An 18182-nucleotide genomic window follows, 5' to 3' on the forward strand; every position below is an offset into this window, starting at 1 on the left:
ATGAATTTAAAAATGGGGCAGAAACCACACAGAAAGGATCCTTCCTCAAAAAGAGAAGGGGAACTTAAGCAAAGTGCTAAGAATGCTGGCCCTGATCCAGGTAACCAATTTTGCAGGAAACCAGTTTGAACCCTTGGTCCCAGATGTGGAGTTCTTGGAAACTCCTGGATCAAACCCAGAGAAAACATCAGGGCCTTAGATGGTAAGAGCTACAATTCAGGTTTAATGGCTTATTTCTGCAAAAGCATCTACACATCAGTGCCAAGTCAATATTTAATAAGGATATGTTAAAATAACAACATAATCTGAGATAAAAATCCTTATTAAAATATATAATCCAGTGATGTTAATGAGAGCTTTTAAAAGTATATATGAAGGCAAAATTTGGCCTATAATTTGTAGCTATTAACTGACAATTATTACAAGCTGTATCTTTACGATATAGCATATTCTATTTATACACCTTTGTAAGCATATAATTTACAGTACATAAAATCCACTGTAATGGGCTCCTAACGGTTGTAACAATATTTTTATATTTCTCCTGCTTCTTCCCCAGCCCTAACCTTTTCAATTTGTTTTTAATTATAAACTGTCTACACCATGGATGCCAATAGTAACATCCTCCCATTCCTGTACCTGGAAGTCCTGACAATACCACCAAAATTTGTCTCATTAATGAAAATGCCATTCCACCGTGTACACTCCATCTTACCCGGCTATGCCTAAGCCTGTCCAAAGTGTCACAAAATCAGCTGCTTCTTACTTGTCTCCAACAAGTCATCTGTTGTTTCCGTCCCACTGCCTTTATTTCCACTTCAAATCCCGTATTTTAAACTACATCACCACTGGTTATACACTCTTGCACCTCCCTCCTTCTCAGAGTCTTGCTGGACCCATAGTCCCTTGCTAATCTTCACACAACCTATCTTTAACGCTTGCTTCTCTACTGATCTCATCTACTGTGAATGAAACAACCACTACATCTCGCCCTTTAAATCCCCATAGCGTATGCAACACTTTCAAGAAGCAGTACTTTTGGGGCTGATAGGCATTCTAACAATAACACACTGCGAGGCTCCTAAAGTTGACAACAGAACAGAAGAAAAATTGCTTAATAAAAAGTCAAGAAAATTACCATTATCACTCAAAGTAATTATAATGGCAATAAAATCTAAAAGACAAGTCTTCCAGGGGCCCAATCATGCTCCTGTTGAAGTTTATGGAGTAGCCTCAGGCTTTAGTTTAGCTAAGATTTGTTTCTAACAGGTACACTCTATGATTAAACATTGGTCAGCACCTAAACACACACACTATTGAAAAGATGCAGTAAAAGGGGGACAAATATTCTCCCAGAGCCACAGGAAGTGGTCTCATCAGTTACCCAGAAGCAGTGCCTCTCTGACTCATAACTGACTCCAGCTCATCCAAGAAAATTGTGGAAGGAGCATGGTACCGGGCAAGCTCAAATAACACCTGTTTAGAGAGAAGAGGAAATGTGAAAGAAAAGATAAACTAACACAAAAAGGCATTAAGGGCCACTGGCACAGAAGATAAGTAACAGCACCCACATTCCAAACTTCTAGGACAAAAAGGGATATCTGTTGGGAAAAAGCTCTGGGTAGGCTGAGGGTTCCCGAATCCTTTCAAATTCTGAAAGGTTTGTAAAGGAGTTCTAAAGAACACAGCCTTGTAATCCTGTCTTTATATGTCAATCTTTCTGGCTAAATCCTATCAGAGTACCCTGTGAATAACAGGATAGAAGAAAATGATCCATCAGAGGATTCTGGGAACTCCTAAATTGTTATCAGAGATTAAACATCCATCTTTTGTTGTTGCTCCATTTGTAGTTTTTTTAAATAAGGATTTGAGAAAAAAAATTTACAAGTCAGCTGAACCATAATGAAACAAAATGGACTGATTCTCTTGATAAGAATCAAGCAGTTCTTTTGTTTTTCCTGGTGAAAACAAACATAAACTGCTTGAATAATCAAGATTAAAAAATGGAATATTAAGCTGACAAAAAATCTGGGTGTGCCCTTTGGATAAGGAAGTTTCATCTATTTTTCTGTAAACATGGAGAGGCTTAAATTAGCAGTAAGAACATATTGTCGGTTATTCTTCAGTGAAGGGTTCTTTGAGTTTTTAAATAAATTTCACTAACAATATATATTAATCCAGCACTTTTTAATCTGAACAGTTAAAAAAACAAATTAAAAAAGACATATATTATTCTCTACACTTTGGATATGAAGCACAGGGTTTAAATTATTTGCTCAGAGTCACAAATAGTCCATGACCAGCCTACAATTTTACTACAAATCTAAAATATAAAATCACACCAGTACAGCTGAGAACTGAGGAAAACAGGATGAGCAGACATGCCTCCACACGACCACAAAACCCACATATACTTCACACTTCAGAAGACTCCTGCACCAGCCTCATGTGATTTTAGGATATAAATTCACACAATACTTTTCTTAGAGCTGTCCTGATCCACAATCTTATTTCATTTTTGGATTCTGCCAAAAACTCAACTAAGGGTAAAATGCCACAAGTTCAATATCATTGCAAATGCTGCAGCATGTTCACAAAAACCTTTTGGATGATGGTGTCAAAAACCAGACTGTCCCATCTCTACTCCTGCCAGAAGGGAAACTTCTAGGAAGCTACTGAGACAGATGTCAAGAGGATCAACAACATAGGAGGTGAATGTCAGAAGAAAAATGTGCCATTTTAAAGGACAAAGGACACATGAAGAATAATTACGTTGCAGACAGAGCCTAAATTTCAAGACAGATTAACAATGCTTGTAGTACCATTTGCCAAGTGCAATCTGTTATGACTATTCATTTTCAAGAGCTCTGTATCTATCCAAAGCGTAAGAGATGAGCGTAAAGGAAGGCTAAGAGCCTGTGGATTTCTTACACTGAAATGGTGGACATTATGGAGAGATTAGGATGGGCACCTCAGGGCAAGGATGCTACACCTGAATCCCCAAATTTTTTTATACCATAGTTGAGCCATGCATGCTACTTGCTAATCTATATGCAAAAATACTTTACCAAACTACCTTCCTTAAAACAACATTACGTCTGCATTTGACCATCAGATCTTTGTGACAATGGAATCTTTTGCCAGTTCTGTGCCCTGAAGACTAAGAATAGTAGGGAACTTGGGAATCCAAACAACATTTTGTAGGGAGCCTATGAGCCAACCCTTGCAGAAAGGATGTCAAGCACTTTGAAGGGGTCACTAAGCAAACACTATTTCAGTCAGGAAGCCTGCTTGCCTGTCTGTTATTCAGTGAGTCAAAAATTTTTGCTGCCTTCAGGACATCTGCTTCATCTCACATCACAGAACTAAAATTCCACAGCAAGAACCCATCGTGAGACTTCTGCAGAAGTGACGTCATTCCCATTTTAAGAACTAGATACAAGCAGAGTCACATGTTTTGTCCAAGACAGGAAAGATTATGAGTATCAGAGGAATACATACTTTCCAGTTCTGTGTTAAACTCCAGTTCTTTAAGTGGGAACCTAATATTTATTAAAGTATAACAAATGAGATAATAATTCTTACCCGGACAAGTTTTTCTGAATCACCCCTCCATTTGCTGACAATGGTGGATGCTGATATGTTGAAAAAGGTTGTATTGCACTCTGTGGCAACAGCCTTAGCAAGCAAAGTTTTTCCAGTACCTACAAACAACAGCATTGAAGAAATTCATTCTCTAAAGAAATACAATGTAAATGTTTGAATACTTCCCCTCATCCTACTACCAGTCAGATAAAAACAGTAAAATAGAAAAAGTCATAGAATCATTGAATGGTTTGGGTCAGAAGGGACCTCTAAAGGTCACCTAGTCCAAGCCCCCTGCCATGAGCAGGGACATCTTCCACTAGATCAGGTTGCTCAGAGCCCCGTCCAACCTGACCTGGAATATTTCCAGGGATGGGGCATCTACCACCTCTCTAGGCAACCTCTTCCAGTGTTTCACCACCCTCATTGCAAAAAATTTATTCCTTCTATCTAGTCTCAATCTCTCCTCTTTTAGTTTAAAACCATTACCCCTTGTCCTATCGCTACAGGCCCTACTAAAATCTCTGTCCCCATCTTTCTTCTAAGCCCCCTTTAACTACTGAAATGCCACAATAAGGTCTCCCCAAAGCCTTCTCTTCTCCAGGCTGAACAACCCCAGGTCTCTCAGCCTGTCCTCATAGGAGAGGTGCTCCAGCCCTCTGATCATTTTGTGGCCCTTCCAGGATTGTCTGGAGAAACTCAGGTAATACAGCATCACAAATGCATTCCCCAAATTCTGAAGTACCACGTGCTGAAATGGTCAGATGCCTTCTGTGGCAAGTATATCTAAACATTCACAGAAGCAAATGGAGTTTACTGCAGCGACAGCCTTTGCAGCCTGACTCAGGCGGTACTTGTGTCCTCTGTCCTCTCTCAGCCACACTCATGGTGGTAGTGCTTGTGTCAAAGGGGAGCAGAGGGAGTACTGAAGCTGTGCTGACATGGAAAACACTCAGCTAGCACAGCAGAGGGCAAAGCTTCCACCTCATTTCCAAAATAACCCCCAAATGCAGAAGAAAGGAAGGTAATTTTCCTTAAGAAGGTGAGCTCATACCAGATTTATTCACATTTCATAAGATCAGGTCAAGCCAAACTTGATTAATATGGTCCAAGCTGAGTAAAAACAGAGATCTGAGTTCTAACTCCCTGAATTGTTAGTATAAGTACTGTTTTTGGAAGATTCAGCAGTAGAAATAGTCAAGGGTTGTGAGAAAGGCAAACAGGCAGGTCTGAGCAGCAGAGACAGATGTAATCATCCAACATTGTCTCCTTTTATTTCACATTACAGAACATGTTCTTCATTAACACATTTGATCTAATTAGCATCAATGATTTATCCATGGGACAAAACCAGAAGCAGTGGTAAACAAACAGATATGGTACAAAGCTCTCCATACCTGGTGGTCCATACAGCAATAATCCTTTCCAAGGAGACAGAATGCCAGTAAACAGCTGTGGGTACTGTGGAAACAGAAAAGGAATTCAGGGATTAAAAATGTATCATCTATACAAAATGCAAGGGATTCTAACCCCCTACCTCCACTGCTCCTAACGCATTCAGGAAACCTAAGAAATTTGAAGAGAGGGGGATAAAACCCCTCCAAAATTATATATATGATCCGAGTACTGAGAAAAAGACTGTATTTACTATTTTAAATCTGTTTTAAGTGAATTCTTCAAGTGCAATTGGTTTGGTATTCTCTTCTATAAGTCATTTTCCATTGAATTAATATAGGCCAAATCCAGCACCTCTTACATTGCCAAAGGTGCGAAAGAATAGGACCCAACACTTATCATTTTAATATTAAAAGGCCATTTTCCTATAGGAGAATGTGTATGCCGTTGTCAGATGAAACAGGATCAGGAATAGTTCTAACACAAACTGCCTACAAAAGCACAGAAATAGTGAGAACTCTAAAACACCACTGTAATTACAAGGAAAATGCTAACAAGCCCAACACTGGTTTTCTCAAATTCCAAGCATTCTTGGGAACCTACATGATCTATATGTATTCACTTGGATTTCATTCAGGTACCGTGACTCAGGTGCAAAGCATTTGTTCCAGAACCTTAAATGGCTTCTTTAAGATTCCCTCTGCTCAGAATTAGAGTAAGTTAATAGGGTTTCATGAGAAGAAGTGGGGTCATTAAGAAGTGGCATTAATAATGTTTCTCATACTTGTTGCGTAAAAGTAATCTTGCATCAGCTTGCATAACTTGAATATTATCAGGCATACATCACAGTTGGACTCAATGATCTTAAAGGTCTTTTCCAACCTAAGCAATTCTATGATTCCATTTAGCGCCTTACCCTTATGGGATAAACAACTGCTTCCTTGACGAGCCTTTTAGCCGCATCCAGTCCAATAATATCATCCCACTTCACGTTTGGATTATGGAGATAAATGTCCTGCAACATATATCGCATCCTGTTAGTAAAACTTCTTCTGTGCTATGAGAATGACCTCTGGCAAAGTAAAGAATCAACTCAGTTATAAGAGTGCTATGAAGTGATACAAACTGTATTACTTTTAATCCTATGTACTAGGGACCTCCCAAGAGGAAAGCATACACAGCAGTCATTTCTACAGAGCTGCTACATTGTGCCTTGCTTCCCCTCAAGCCCCTAGTTTCCCTAAGAGCATATACACTGCCAAATGTATATGCTGACCAGACCTGTTTCTCAGATCTGCCTTCTGTTAGTTGGTTTTAGTAACCAACTAACATATGAAGAGCTATCATGATGTGAAGGTTCACCTACCCTAACATTTTGTCTCTGATGCTGGCAAGTATTGGACATTTAGAAAAAAGTATAAGCAATAGGAGTGACATGTTGGTTCATATTTACATACACCAACGTCTGCAACTGAAGGACTTTGATAATTAAAATTACATCTTAGACTTTCAGTTCAAATACCCTTTGACATTCATTCTTCAGTGAATTTCTCTTACCTCTTTTTTGAACATGCTTGGTCTGTAGCAACGAGTTTCACAGTTTAATCATATGCGATGTGAAAATATTTTTGTTTTAAACTTAATGCTCAGTAACTTTGTGGCTGCACCCATTACTTATGTTATAAATAACAGCAAAAAAATGGTATTTACTCCACACTATGCAAGATTTTATAAGCTGCAAGAAAAGCTGTAAGAAACTCTGTAACAGGAGGAAAATTTTCCCCTAAGCATCTATCAAAAGATAGTCGGTAATTAGTCTATGCCCTGAAGCACTCACTAAATTAATTTCATTTAATTCATCAAACTTTCCAAATCTTCTATGAATCTTTCCATTTGCCTTAATAATATTTTGTGGCTTTGTGTTCCAGAGACTAATTGTTCCACACAAAATATCATATCCTCAATACAAATACTTGGGATAAATTCTGCTCTCCAATAAAAACAGGCAGTCCCCAGAGACTGAAGAAAAATTATGTGCTTATATCTGAGGGGAAAATTTGATTTAATACAATTAGAAATATTATTTATATAGAGTAGATTACACTTTCCCTTTCTATTAACAGCAAACTAAGATGAATCAGATTTATGATGCTAAGTAGAGACTTCCATAACTGTTTCCAAATTAAATTAGATTGTGTTGTGAAATAGATACCACATGCTATTTATTTTTATTGATTTACACAGTGTTGATTACCATAGCAACTAGGAACATACCAGCACAATTTAAAAAACATACAATAACAGAGGTTAAAGCAACCCCATTGCTTTTTGCTAAAGTAGGAGCAAGAACAACACTATTTTAAAGGTTTCCCATAAATTAAAAAACAGACAGGAATTGAAAGGAATGAGAATTTTCTTTCTTTAAGGTTGGAAATTTCTTAGACTTCAGTTCTACTAAACTGCAAACTTGCAGACCAAGAATTAGGGCCATACTCAGCTATAAAAATCAGTCAGCGAAAGTCTCCCAGGCTTTTTAAACAGCTGATTTTAAGTATGTGGGAGCAACAGCTGATGCCATTTCTGATGCTTATATCCAGAGTCACAAGCCTATCAAATATTGTGATACTATGAAGCCTTTTGGACAAGTACCTTGTGGGGTTTGGGAGGTGATGCACGCAAATCATCTACCTGCTTCGCAGCCAGGCTGATCCCCAGTAGCCCCCAGGGCCTGTTTGCTAGACAGCACCTGGACCCACAAGTGAAACGAAACGGTGCTGAGAACATTGGGATTCCCTCCCAGTGCCAAACTGCACATCCTGGAAAAATCCCCAGTCTGCCCTGGGATACAATGTATTATTGACGCTGCTCATGCAGCTCCTGTGCTGGGATGAGGGAAGGGCACTGCTTGCAGAGCCTACAGCGATAGCATCTCTCAACTGCACCAAGCGAGAAAAGACAAGGATTCTGGATCATGCAGGCAGTGCAAAGCAAGGCACAGGACCAGCATTATGAACAATGCAGGAATATCAGGGTTTAATAATTTTGGTACATGGTATCTAGTAGATACACTCAGGATATTACTGTGATACTGGTACACCATGCACACTGAATACAGCCCAATGCCTTGAATGGAAACTGCACCCACAGAGATGAATCAAGATTTTCCCCACCATTTGATCACAGTTAAATAATATATTAGATAATAGTTGGTATTAGCCAATATATTTAAATCTCTCTTTTCAGCGAAGTACTGTACATTTTCTGTAGCAATAAGAACAAAGGCAAAAGCTATGACAGTCTCATGGGTACAGCACAATTAGATTACATGTTCCCCATCAGAAAGGAATGGTCTTAATTACTTCCTCCCATTGTGTATCAGAAAGAAACATTCTTATATGTGAAGAAATGACTTGTTGGGAGTTGCATGATAGGAGAAATAGCTTGCACACTCAAGGATAAGCACTATCAGTGACAGTAAAAAGAAACAAACAGCATTCTCAGATGACAAAGATAACCAAGATCTCTATACAACTGAAACAGAGATCAGATCTTACTTTGCTTACAACTGTTGCAAGTTCTCTCATCTCACCAGTCATGCTAATAAAAGCACTAAGGGGTTTTAGTAACCGTTCCTAAAAAAGACAAACATAAGTTCTTGTCAGACTTTAATTATTTTTAAACAGACAAACTATGAAATAGCTTCAAAAAAGCTGATACATCAAAATAATATCAACTTTTAAAGCTGTAAAAATATTGATAATAATAAAGATTTTGAAGTAAGCCATATTTGCAGTGACTCATCTTTTCATCCTACAGAATCTAATCCTGAGTAACATTAAAATGAGCAGCTCTCTTACTCCACATGTAGTCCTAAACATGCCCTACATAGATTAAGAGGAGTGAAAAATGTAAATATGGTTCACCACTTTGCCACATACTCCATTTGAAAGTCTCTTCAAGTGTAGCAGTTGCCAGGTGGAGTGGCACTGTGTAAGCTGGATACACTGTCCTAGAAGCTATGGCTTGTGTCAAGGAGTGATTACTGAAAATTTTCTGTCTCAACCATCTAAGCTTTGTTCTTGCCTCAGCTGAGGTGAACACTAAATAACATACTGAATTCAAAGGAACCAGAATTTCACCCTCAGATGTTCTGTGGGTTTCTGCAATTTTTTTTTGTGAACCATAAGGTATCACCTGTATTTGTTGTCTTGTTAAAAGAGTAAACAACTGTCAACAAATTAGACCAGTATCAAGTATGACTGTCCACTCGAAGGAAATACACCACTCAGAAATCTAAGCCCTTTTTTAGCACTTGGGAACAAAGACAACATCATTGCAGTATTTTGTTTTGTTCCTGGTTATATAAAACTGATGATCTTGTTCACTGGATGGAAATACAAACAGAAACACTTACTGAAGGATCTGGATCACTGTTAAGGCTGTTCAAGGCTATTCCATTTGACGATACTTTGACAGCATCCTGACTCATCCCATGGAAGTCAATCACTTGGCCCTAAAGGAGAAAATAATGTTTTGATAGGCTTTAACTGTTAAAACTGCAGTGGACCAAATTTTGCTTGCCATTACAGCAATTAGTTTCCTTACTGCACATACAGTCCTAAATATGGCAAAAACTGACCACAGAATCTGCGGCAGCAATGGGAAGTGAACACACATCTCCTCAGTCACTGCAACAATTTAACTGCCGAGCCTCCTACCTCATTCAGGAATCTCAAATTTTTCTTCAATTTTAGCTATTACCACTGGGTTTTCAAACCAGAAATATTTTTCCTTCTTGACGATGTTTGAAATACTATTTAATGCAAACAGAGCCTTCTATGCAAAGAATTACTGCCCAAATCATAAAATTGACCCTTCAGCTAATTATACAGGAACACTTTATATAAAAATAGACATAAAAAGCTCACATTTGATATTTGTGAAAAACTGTCATGTGTTTTTTCTACATACACATTTCTATCATAAATCAGATACTAGGCTTCCACCTACCCTTCTTGAGTGAGTGCTGTCTCCTCCAGTTTTGTTGATTGCTGAGATGCTTAAGCCAAAGTCAGTTTGCTCCAGAGTAACTGCATTGTCATTATTCTGAAGAAGAATCAATTTTAAAACAGATGTGTTGCCAAGTAGATGAGTTGCAGATATCCCATTATAGGTATCATCCCACTTCTTCATATATGTCCAGATGAGCTGTATCATTATATGGAAGTTGCAACAATAATCCCATATTTGTCAGACATTTAGTTAGACTTCATCTGACTGCAGACAGCAGTGATGAAAGCCATGGCTCTAGAGCTCAGCATTCAAGTTATTTCATGCGCATTATTATTATTACGTTTCATTCTAAGTTGTACAAATCTGCATTTCACATAGCTATGAGAAGAAACACTTAATGAACAGTGGAAACTTCAGGCAAGTATGAGGCACAGCATGTCAACTCGGAAATGAGGAACCATTTTAGGATTATAAGTTACTTCTTTGACATTCACTTCATAGCAGTCATTGCTGTAGTGTCCAAAAGCTGTTTTTTAAAGGGTGAGAGAACTGGTCAGAGATGAGATCCTCTCTATGCAGGAATATGGACAAGGACTTAAAAAAAAAAAAAAAAAAAAAAAGAGAGAGAGAGAGAGACTCTCCTTCTTGCAGTTCCTCAAAAGCTGTAACAGACATGGTACTTGCCCACCAACCTGCTGTTCCTGCTCCCTCCTCTGTGAGGGATGGTAATAAAGTAGTTTTCACACCAATCTTACCAAAATGAGACTCACAAACCTGAAAATTACAGAGCCAAATTGCTCCCCCAATCTCAAACACCTTATGCACTGTGAAGATGCTTGCAGCTGACACCAGACTTTTTACTTGTTTTGTCTTGCTTCCTGGCACTAAAGGATTCATCTACTGGCATTATTGGGAAAACTCTGATTGTTTTCAGTATAGTTTGGATTATATGACTCCTTTTCCTCTAATTTTCACCTATGACTTGCTCCCCAACTCACAGCCAGAAAGTATATTCTCCTGAAGTCTTGCATCTATAATCCTTAAATTACAGAATTAGTAAAACCCATTAGTTACACAATTAATTGTGTAACTCAGATCTTTTTGCTGCCTGTAGCCTTTGAAAATAAAATCACATTAATTTCAACTGTAATGCTGCCAAGATAAACACTTTTAAACCTGTTTGGGGTTCTCCTTGGTGGATGATTTAAATTCTGTTGTACTCCCAGGTGAAGTTTTTGACAATGGTCGTTGCACTGTCTGATGCTTGAGCCTTGGGAGATTCTGAGAAGAGCTTGCTGCCCTAGAATTAAAAAAATACTGTCTTGAAAGGCTTTCAGAACTTCATTTTTCCTTCAAAATACCAAAAGATTAAAAGGCAGAGTTTTCAAATAAAGCAGTTTTGGGCTAACTTTGTTCCCACTGAAGTTAAGGCATCAATTTCAATCACAGCAAAGTTCAACACTTACTGCTTTCAAACATGTTACCCTACCTTACCCACACTGCAGAAATTTTGCAAATTGTCTACATCTCTATTTTGGAAAACGTCTCTATTTTCCTCAAAAAGATACAGAAAAATGCACCACGCTGTCAGCAGCGTGACTCTAGGCTTTACTATTTCTATGGTATCATAACATTACTTTAACCATGCTGCATATTGCTTTTACAGGAAAATTTTCTGCCCAGAAAACCCCCCACGCATTTCTCTTACCTTCTTGGTCTTCCTCCAGTTCTCAGCTGTTGTTTATTTTCTGCTGTGGCAAAATTAAGATTAAAATGGAAAATAATTAAGGATATAAAAAAGGGCAACTTGATTTTCTGCGCCCCCCCGCTTCAAACATATTTTTGAGCACACATTAATGACCTTGGAAATAACAATGCATAAACAGGAACAGCGTGATTATAAGCAATGCAAGCTTGCAAAAATGTTTTGAAAACAGATATTGGAGCAAGCAGTTTGGCTTCAGGCTTATTAAATTTTAGGCTCATTCAATCTTTGGTTTCTTTGCTTACATTTTAAACCAGTATCGTTTTCACAGTAAAACGGACACTACCAGAAATTAGATGAAGCACAATAAACTAATTTAATATATCTCAAAGAATGCTTATTTAATGCTAATAATTTTTTTCATTGCTGAATTGGGAAATAAGAATTTACCTCACTCTTCTTAATAGTAATTTTATCATGTTCAACATACTAAAACAGGATAAATGTCACATTGCAATGGTGGTTATCAAACTATGTTATTTTTTGCACTTATATCATTTGAAACGATTTCTGCCAAAGAAAAGCTTTTTTCACAAAATGTCAAACTCACAAAGCCCAGAGGTGAACTCATAAAGCCGAGGGTTTGTATCATACTAGCATGCACCTAGTTGTTCCATTCCTAGTGGGTAATGGGACTTTTAAGCACTAGCTTGGATAAGCTAAGTTATAATATTTCATTTAAGTGGTTTGTTTTAATTTAAAACTTAAATCTAAAATAGAACAGACTTACTATTCTTTCCCCATGAGAAGAAAGTGAATAGATCTATGCCACAATACTTTGCACTTAAATGGCATTTTCTAATATCAAAGCAGCTTTTAAGAGACAGAAAAATATCATCTTGTCCCTCTACAGAAAAAGAGAAGCAAGAGCAGGAGGGCTCAAAGCTCCATCTCTCAATTCTTATGTCCTATGTGCTAGAACTATAGCTCTGTAACTGTAAGAGAGTTCAAACATTAAACACGGACATACACGAGAAGGGCGGTGAGCATACCGGGCAAATACACATTTCAGGCTTTGGAAACAAAAGCTTTCTTTTTGGAACACAGCCACATACCAGTGTCCAGGACCTTTTTGGTAATTTTAGGATACTTTTGAAATTTTACAAAGTAATAGCTTTCATATTCCATCAAAATTGTCTCAAGATCAATGTTGTCACAGACTTCAAAGCCACGTAAACTTAATTTCGTCTCTTGTTCCAAAGCATTTGCAGCATCAACATACCTGGTAATTTCAAAAAAACAAAGACCAAAAAACTGAGAGTCATTATCCTATTCTGATTTTTGAGAGAAAAAGCAAACAATGCCATTAGTAAGTAGATGGTGTTTTTACTTTTAACTCTATTTATGAAAAAGCATAAACTCTATTTAAAAACCCTTTCCTGATTACTCTAAAGTATTTTTAAATTATATAGGACTTTTTTTTTCCAGAAACTGAAACAATTTAGCAAAGTATACTGCCAAGATACGTAATAGTAGTTTACCTCTTACAAACATCAAACCAAAGGGCCATGCTGCCCATCCACCCAACAGAGGACAGAAGGACACATTACGGGAGGTCAGACACACACGAACCCACAAATGTAGAGCACTATTGTTTAAAAAACATACCCTTCCTCCATTAAATAATGCAAAATTAGAATGAGGAGATTTTTTCGACGAGCTTCTGTTCGCATCTCATCCTGTGAATTAAGACAGAACTCTAGATCAAAAGTAATATTCTCTTTATTGCTGTAAACAGCATCTAAATGTAGCCTGTGGAAACAAACAAATTAAGACAACAGCATGTAAGAACTGTAAAACAACTCACTGTTAATAAACAGAAGGAAAGTGGTTTTCAACGTAATTTTTCTTACACATTATCAGGGCTACTGGGTGGGTAGAAACCTTTTCCTAGAGAAGAGAAAATTACTTTCAGGTTGAAAAAATAACTTACTTCCCTTACTATGGTTATGGATCTCCAACATGTTCAGGCTGCTGCGAATTTCAGGGTAGGACTCTTGCAGACCTCATGCACAGTGTCTCCAAGGGCTGTGCAAGGAAACCTCATGCTGCAGCATAGCTATGTCCTTCCCTTGCAACTAGAAACCTGTTTTCTTACTGCTTGGAGAAGGTGGGATGGAGAACAGGTCTGGGATCTGCACCACTAAACTACAAAGACCAGCTGTGCCACTGTTGGCACCTCCTATTTCATGGGCCTCAATATATAAACACAACAAGCGAAACACAGAGCACTTGAAGAATCAGTAGTTTGGGATAACACAAAACTTGCCCAATTTTAACACAGGAGTGACCAAAGTCAGGTCCCAACATGCAGAAACTTCAACATGGAGTCAGTCCCATGGATTTCTTCACACAGATTGGAGAACCCAAATTCATTCACAAATGGTTCAGCAATAAAAACAAGGCAGTGTAAAACATCTTTGTCATCGTTCAGTGAACCTACATCTGGAGGAGCATGAAGCACAATATAAAGTAGAGCAAAAGGGGCAGTAGAAACAGAAATCTTGTAAGATACTGGAACAAAGCCTTACTCCGATGGAACATGCCATATATGCTGAGTGTCTGCAGACAAACCCTGAGATTTTAGGGTCATAACAGAAGTTGCTACAAGGAAAGCTCCAGAAATCAGCATATCGACTTTGGTCTGACTCACTGGGATTTGAAGCTGGCACCACAGGAAAAGCAGGTATGGCCAAACCCACATTTAGGCAAATAAATTATTTCCTTTCTCTTTTAGGATGCTGGCATTCGGCATTGGCAGTTGGACTCGATGATCGTTTGTCGTGGTTTAACCCCAGCCAGCAACTAAGCACCACGCAGCCGCTCACTCACTCCCCCCCCATCCAGTGGGATGGGGGAGAAAATCAGGAAAAGAAGTGAAACTCCTGGGTTGAGATAAGAACGGTTTAATAGAACAGAAAAGAAGAAACTAATAATGATAATGATAACACTAATAAAATGACAACAGTAGTAATAAAAGGACTGGAATGTACAAATGATGCGCGGGGCAATTGCTCACCACCCGCCGACCGACACCCGGCCAGTCCCCGAGCGGCGAATCCCTGCCCCCCACTTCCCAGTTCCCAAACTAGATGGGACGTCCCATGGTATGGAATACACCGTTGGCCAGTTTGGGTCAGGTGCCCTGGTTGTGTCCTGTGCCAACTTCTTGTGCCCTGGCTGGGCATGAGAAGCTGAAAAATCCTTGACTATAGTCTAAACACTACTGAGCAACAACTGAAAACATCAGTGTTATCAACATTCTTCACATACTGAACTCAAAACATAGCGCTGTACCAGCTACTAGGAAGACAGTTAACTCTATCCCAGCTGAAACCAGGACATCGTTATAGCTCCCTTCCAACTTGAGATAATTCTGTCATTCTGTGATTACCTATGAGGACCCAGTGTGAGCATGAAAGAGTGGCACTTATTCAGTGGATAAGGAAAGAGCAGTAGTTTCTGTTGCTTGCATAGCATGTATATATTCCTGATCACAGTAATGCAGACACGGACTCCCACTTCCACCCCCAGTTTCCCTCTCTTCTACCCCAGTCGAACAGTGCCTGCATCCATCCCCAAGAAAACACCTAGCCCAAGTGTTAGGAACCTGCAGGTGACAAACCCACATATCTTTGTCCTCTTCATACTGGAAACAGAGCCCCAGTGTCTGTAGCAATGACCACTGCTGTTCTCTGCCAGTGCCTGGCACACAAACAAGCCAAAGAATTACTACTGACCAAGGTTTATGTTTTTAAATCCCACAAGATGCCTAAAAGGAATATCCATATGGAAAGACAATTACCCTATCGTTCCTGGTCTTTTGGAAGGAAGCATCATTATAGTAAACTGCGGATACTGGAGAATCATTTATTCCTACAAGCAAAAAGGTGCTTTTGGGTGGTGCAATGTACTGCAAAACCAACTTACCTCCTTACATGCCCTTCCGTTGTCAGATTAGACCCACCTGCTCCCTCTGCTCGGTACACAGCAATGGATATCATATAGCATTCTGCTGCTAATTTAAACACTTGAGATAAAACAAGAGCTGATTGTGCTATTTTAAAACTAATACCTCTCCGTGTGTTTGCCAACCTGTGAAAAGTACTGGGTAGGGCAAGCGAAAGGTCTCCCAGTATAGCAGGTATTTTCTGGGATGTTTGCTTCAGACGTGGGGCCATCTAGTGACACAAGTAGGAAAGGGCTCTGGGGTTTGCTTTTAATGTTTCCTGCGGGGTGAAAGTATATTTGCATTTCACATATTAATAAAAAGATTGGTAGAATCTTCATTCTGGTTTCCTAGAGAGAAGAATCAAAGTGGGTGGGGAAAAGGGAAGAAACCATCGCCCACTTCTAGCCTTTACTACCTTTGATACCCTCTTGATAAAGTTACACAGCTGCTCTGTTTCCGAGTCCATGAGGAAGCTACTCTTTGCCTTTCAGTGGTGGTACGAAGATGATTTTTTCAAGCCATTTTAGGGAGAAAGAGTGCTGTGTGAATGCTTGGTAGATCAGTAACTCTTGAATGAAGTAAATTGGTTCCTGAGAGGTGCTGCAACAAGAAATGAACCAATTTTGAGAAGTGTCATAGGCAAAGAGAAAACACTGACACGCTGGGATGAAAGGATCTTTTCCTTCTTATTATTTTGAGGTGCTGGTGTTTGGAAAACAGATTTTGAATTGCGCACCTTTCACCATTTCTTCTGGACGATCCAAATCTTCCAAAACACGCTTGGAGGTGCAAGAAGGAAGCTGGAGTTGTCACTTGCTGAGAGTCCCACCTCTACATTCTTCTAAATGCAACTGGTCCTGCTGTTTTATGCTGAGAAGAATTAACTGTTGTGTTTACCACATATCAAAAGGCAAGATCACAGCTACCCCTGAATATTTAAACACAGTATGAAAACACAGTGGTTGCCACAGAAGACAAACACATCAGGTGTTTCATGTTCGAGTATTTACAGTAATACTCTGATGAGAAAGGAATTGCATCTGCCTGATGAGCTGACAGGGCTCAAAATCCATGCTTGGAACTTTCCTTGAAAAGAATTTGTATTCTGCTGTGTCTTCTGCTGCTGTTCATCCCACTAGGTTACTTCTGCTATCCCTAAAGGCATTTTAAGTTCTAGTATAAATACTGCTGGGCAGCATCTCAAGCATTTCAAGCAGAGACTTGCTTTGGGTACAGGATAACATTGTGTCTATGTCTGGGCAACCCACTTCAACCTTAACATAGCAATGTTGTTCTTGTTATGTTGACCAAGCAGAAGCAAAAGCAAACCTTTACATCAAAAAAGAGCCCCATCTAAAAATCAGAAGATAGTTTAGACTGAGAGGTTCATTCTGTCTTTATCTTGTGTTAATAGGAATGCAAAAAGCAATGATTAATTTGAGAAGTCAGACATCTGTCCAAAGAAAATTAACTAAGCCGTTAATCAGCTGATCAACTGACAGACTTGCATTAGATTGGATCTAAAAACTGAATAGAAATACCAAAACCTCTGATCCCAGTTCTGCGAAGTTTCTATAGACAAAAATTGGGGACGTTTCAACACGTAACAGTTACCAAATCATAAATCTTGTGAGTCAGTGGTGCACAGACCATTGCTTTCTTGACTAATCCCACAAAGCCACGTCTCCCTGCCTCTCACCAGTCATCTTCTACCACATACCCTTTCCAAGAGGTAGGTGAACCTCTGCACGTGCCAGTGCCACCAGCAGCTTAAGCTGTCTACTTATTTGCCCACTCTGGTCTCCTTTCCTGAACTCCAGTTTATTCGCTAGGGACTGACCCCCCACTGCAAATAGGTCCACAAAACAACGTGCCTGCCACAGTACAGACAGATACTAACACTGCCCAGAACTTCTGCTGCGCTTAGAGAGGAAATGGTAAATCTTACATGGCATGAAAAAAACAGGAGTACTTACGAGTGCAAAGTTACTTAAAATTCAGTTTAGCTTTATAGTGATTTAGCCTTTCTGTTTAATTAGTATTTAGAATTGCATGTTGTTTATAGCCACTGGTATTTCAATAGATGTTTAAGTGTTTAAAGTTTAATAAGCTTCCATTCTTAAAAGAACAAAAAATGTATGTAATTAAATTTTCAATTACTATAGGGGATTTGGGGGTCCATGCAATTAATAAAAGCTTAAGGCACTTAAGCGTGATCTTGTTTTAAAAACTAAATAGTTGAGCACTTAACTAATTAGCTCCAATGCTTATACTGTATTTTATTTATTTCTAGCTTAACAAAAGTGTGGTATATATTCCTTTCTTTGCAGCCATTTAAAATTAAACTCTATTAGAGTCATACATCTTTAAATGCAACTGTTCGTTTAGTCATTTCCATACCTTTTACTAAAATGCATTTACATTATAAATCAACCTAGTCTCTTGTGTAATTCCATCAAATTAATGGACCTA

General features: G+C 38.7%; 1 protein-coding gene across 6 annotated transcripts in view; it reads right to left on the reverse strand.

Moving 5' to 3' along the window:
- The window catches only part of KATNAL2 (katanin catalytic subunit A1 like 2), a 32279-nt gene that overhangs the window by 10910 nt on the left and 3187 nt on the right, over window positions 1-18182 (reverse strand). For 3 of the 6 annotated variants that reach the window (XM_069775141.1, XM_069775143.1, XM_069775147.1), the window contains exons 2-12: window positions 13367-13437; window positions 12814-12980; window positions 11702-11744; window positions 11170-11293; window positions 9991-10086; window positions 9395-9493; window positions 8535-8612; window positions 5897-5995; window positions 4983-5046; window positions 3586-3704; window positions 1385-1476 (exon numbers count right to left, since the gene is read on the reverse strand). In XM_069775141.1, coding sequence (XP_069631242.1) covers window positions 1385-1476; window positions 3586-3704; window positions 4983-5046; window positions 5897-5995; window positions 8535-8612; window positions 9395-9493; window positions 9991-10086; window positions 11170-11293; window positions 11702-11744; window positions 12814-12980; window positions 13367-13437 — 1052 coding nt within the window. Of the gene's footprint in view, window positions 1-1384; window positions 1477-3585; window positions 3705-4982; window positions 5047-5896; window positions 5996-8534; window positions 8613-9394; window positions 9494-9990; window positions 10087-11169; window positions 11294-11701; window positions 11745-12813; window positions 12981-13366; window positions 13438-13691; window positions 14532-18182 lie in introns of those variants that run through there. The other 3 variants (XM_069775144.1, XM_069775142.1, XM_069775145.1) reach the window with 3 other exon arrangements.

This window comes from Haliaeetus albicilla, chromosome W, assembly GCF_947461875.1.
Source record: "Haliaeetus albicilla chromosome W, bHalAlb1.1, whole genome shotgun sequence".
NCBI lineage: Eukaryota > Metazoa > Chordata > Aves > Accipitriformes > Accipitridae > Haliaeetus > Haliaeetus albicilla.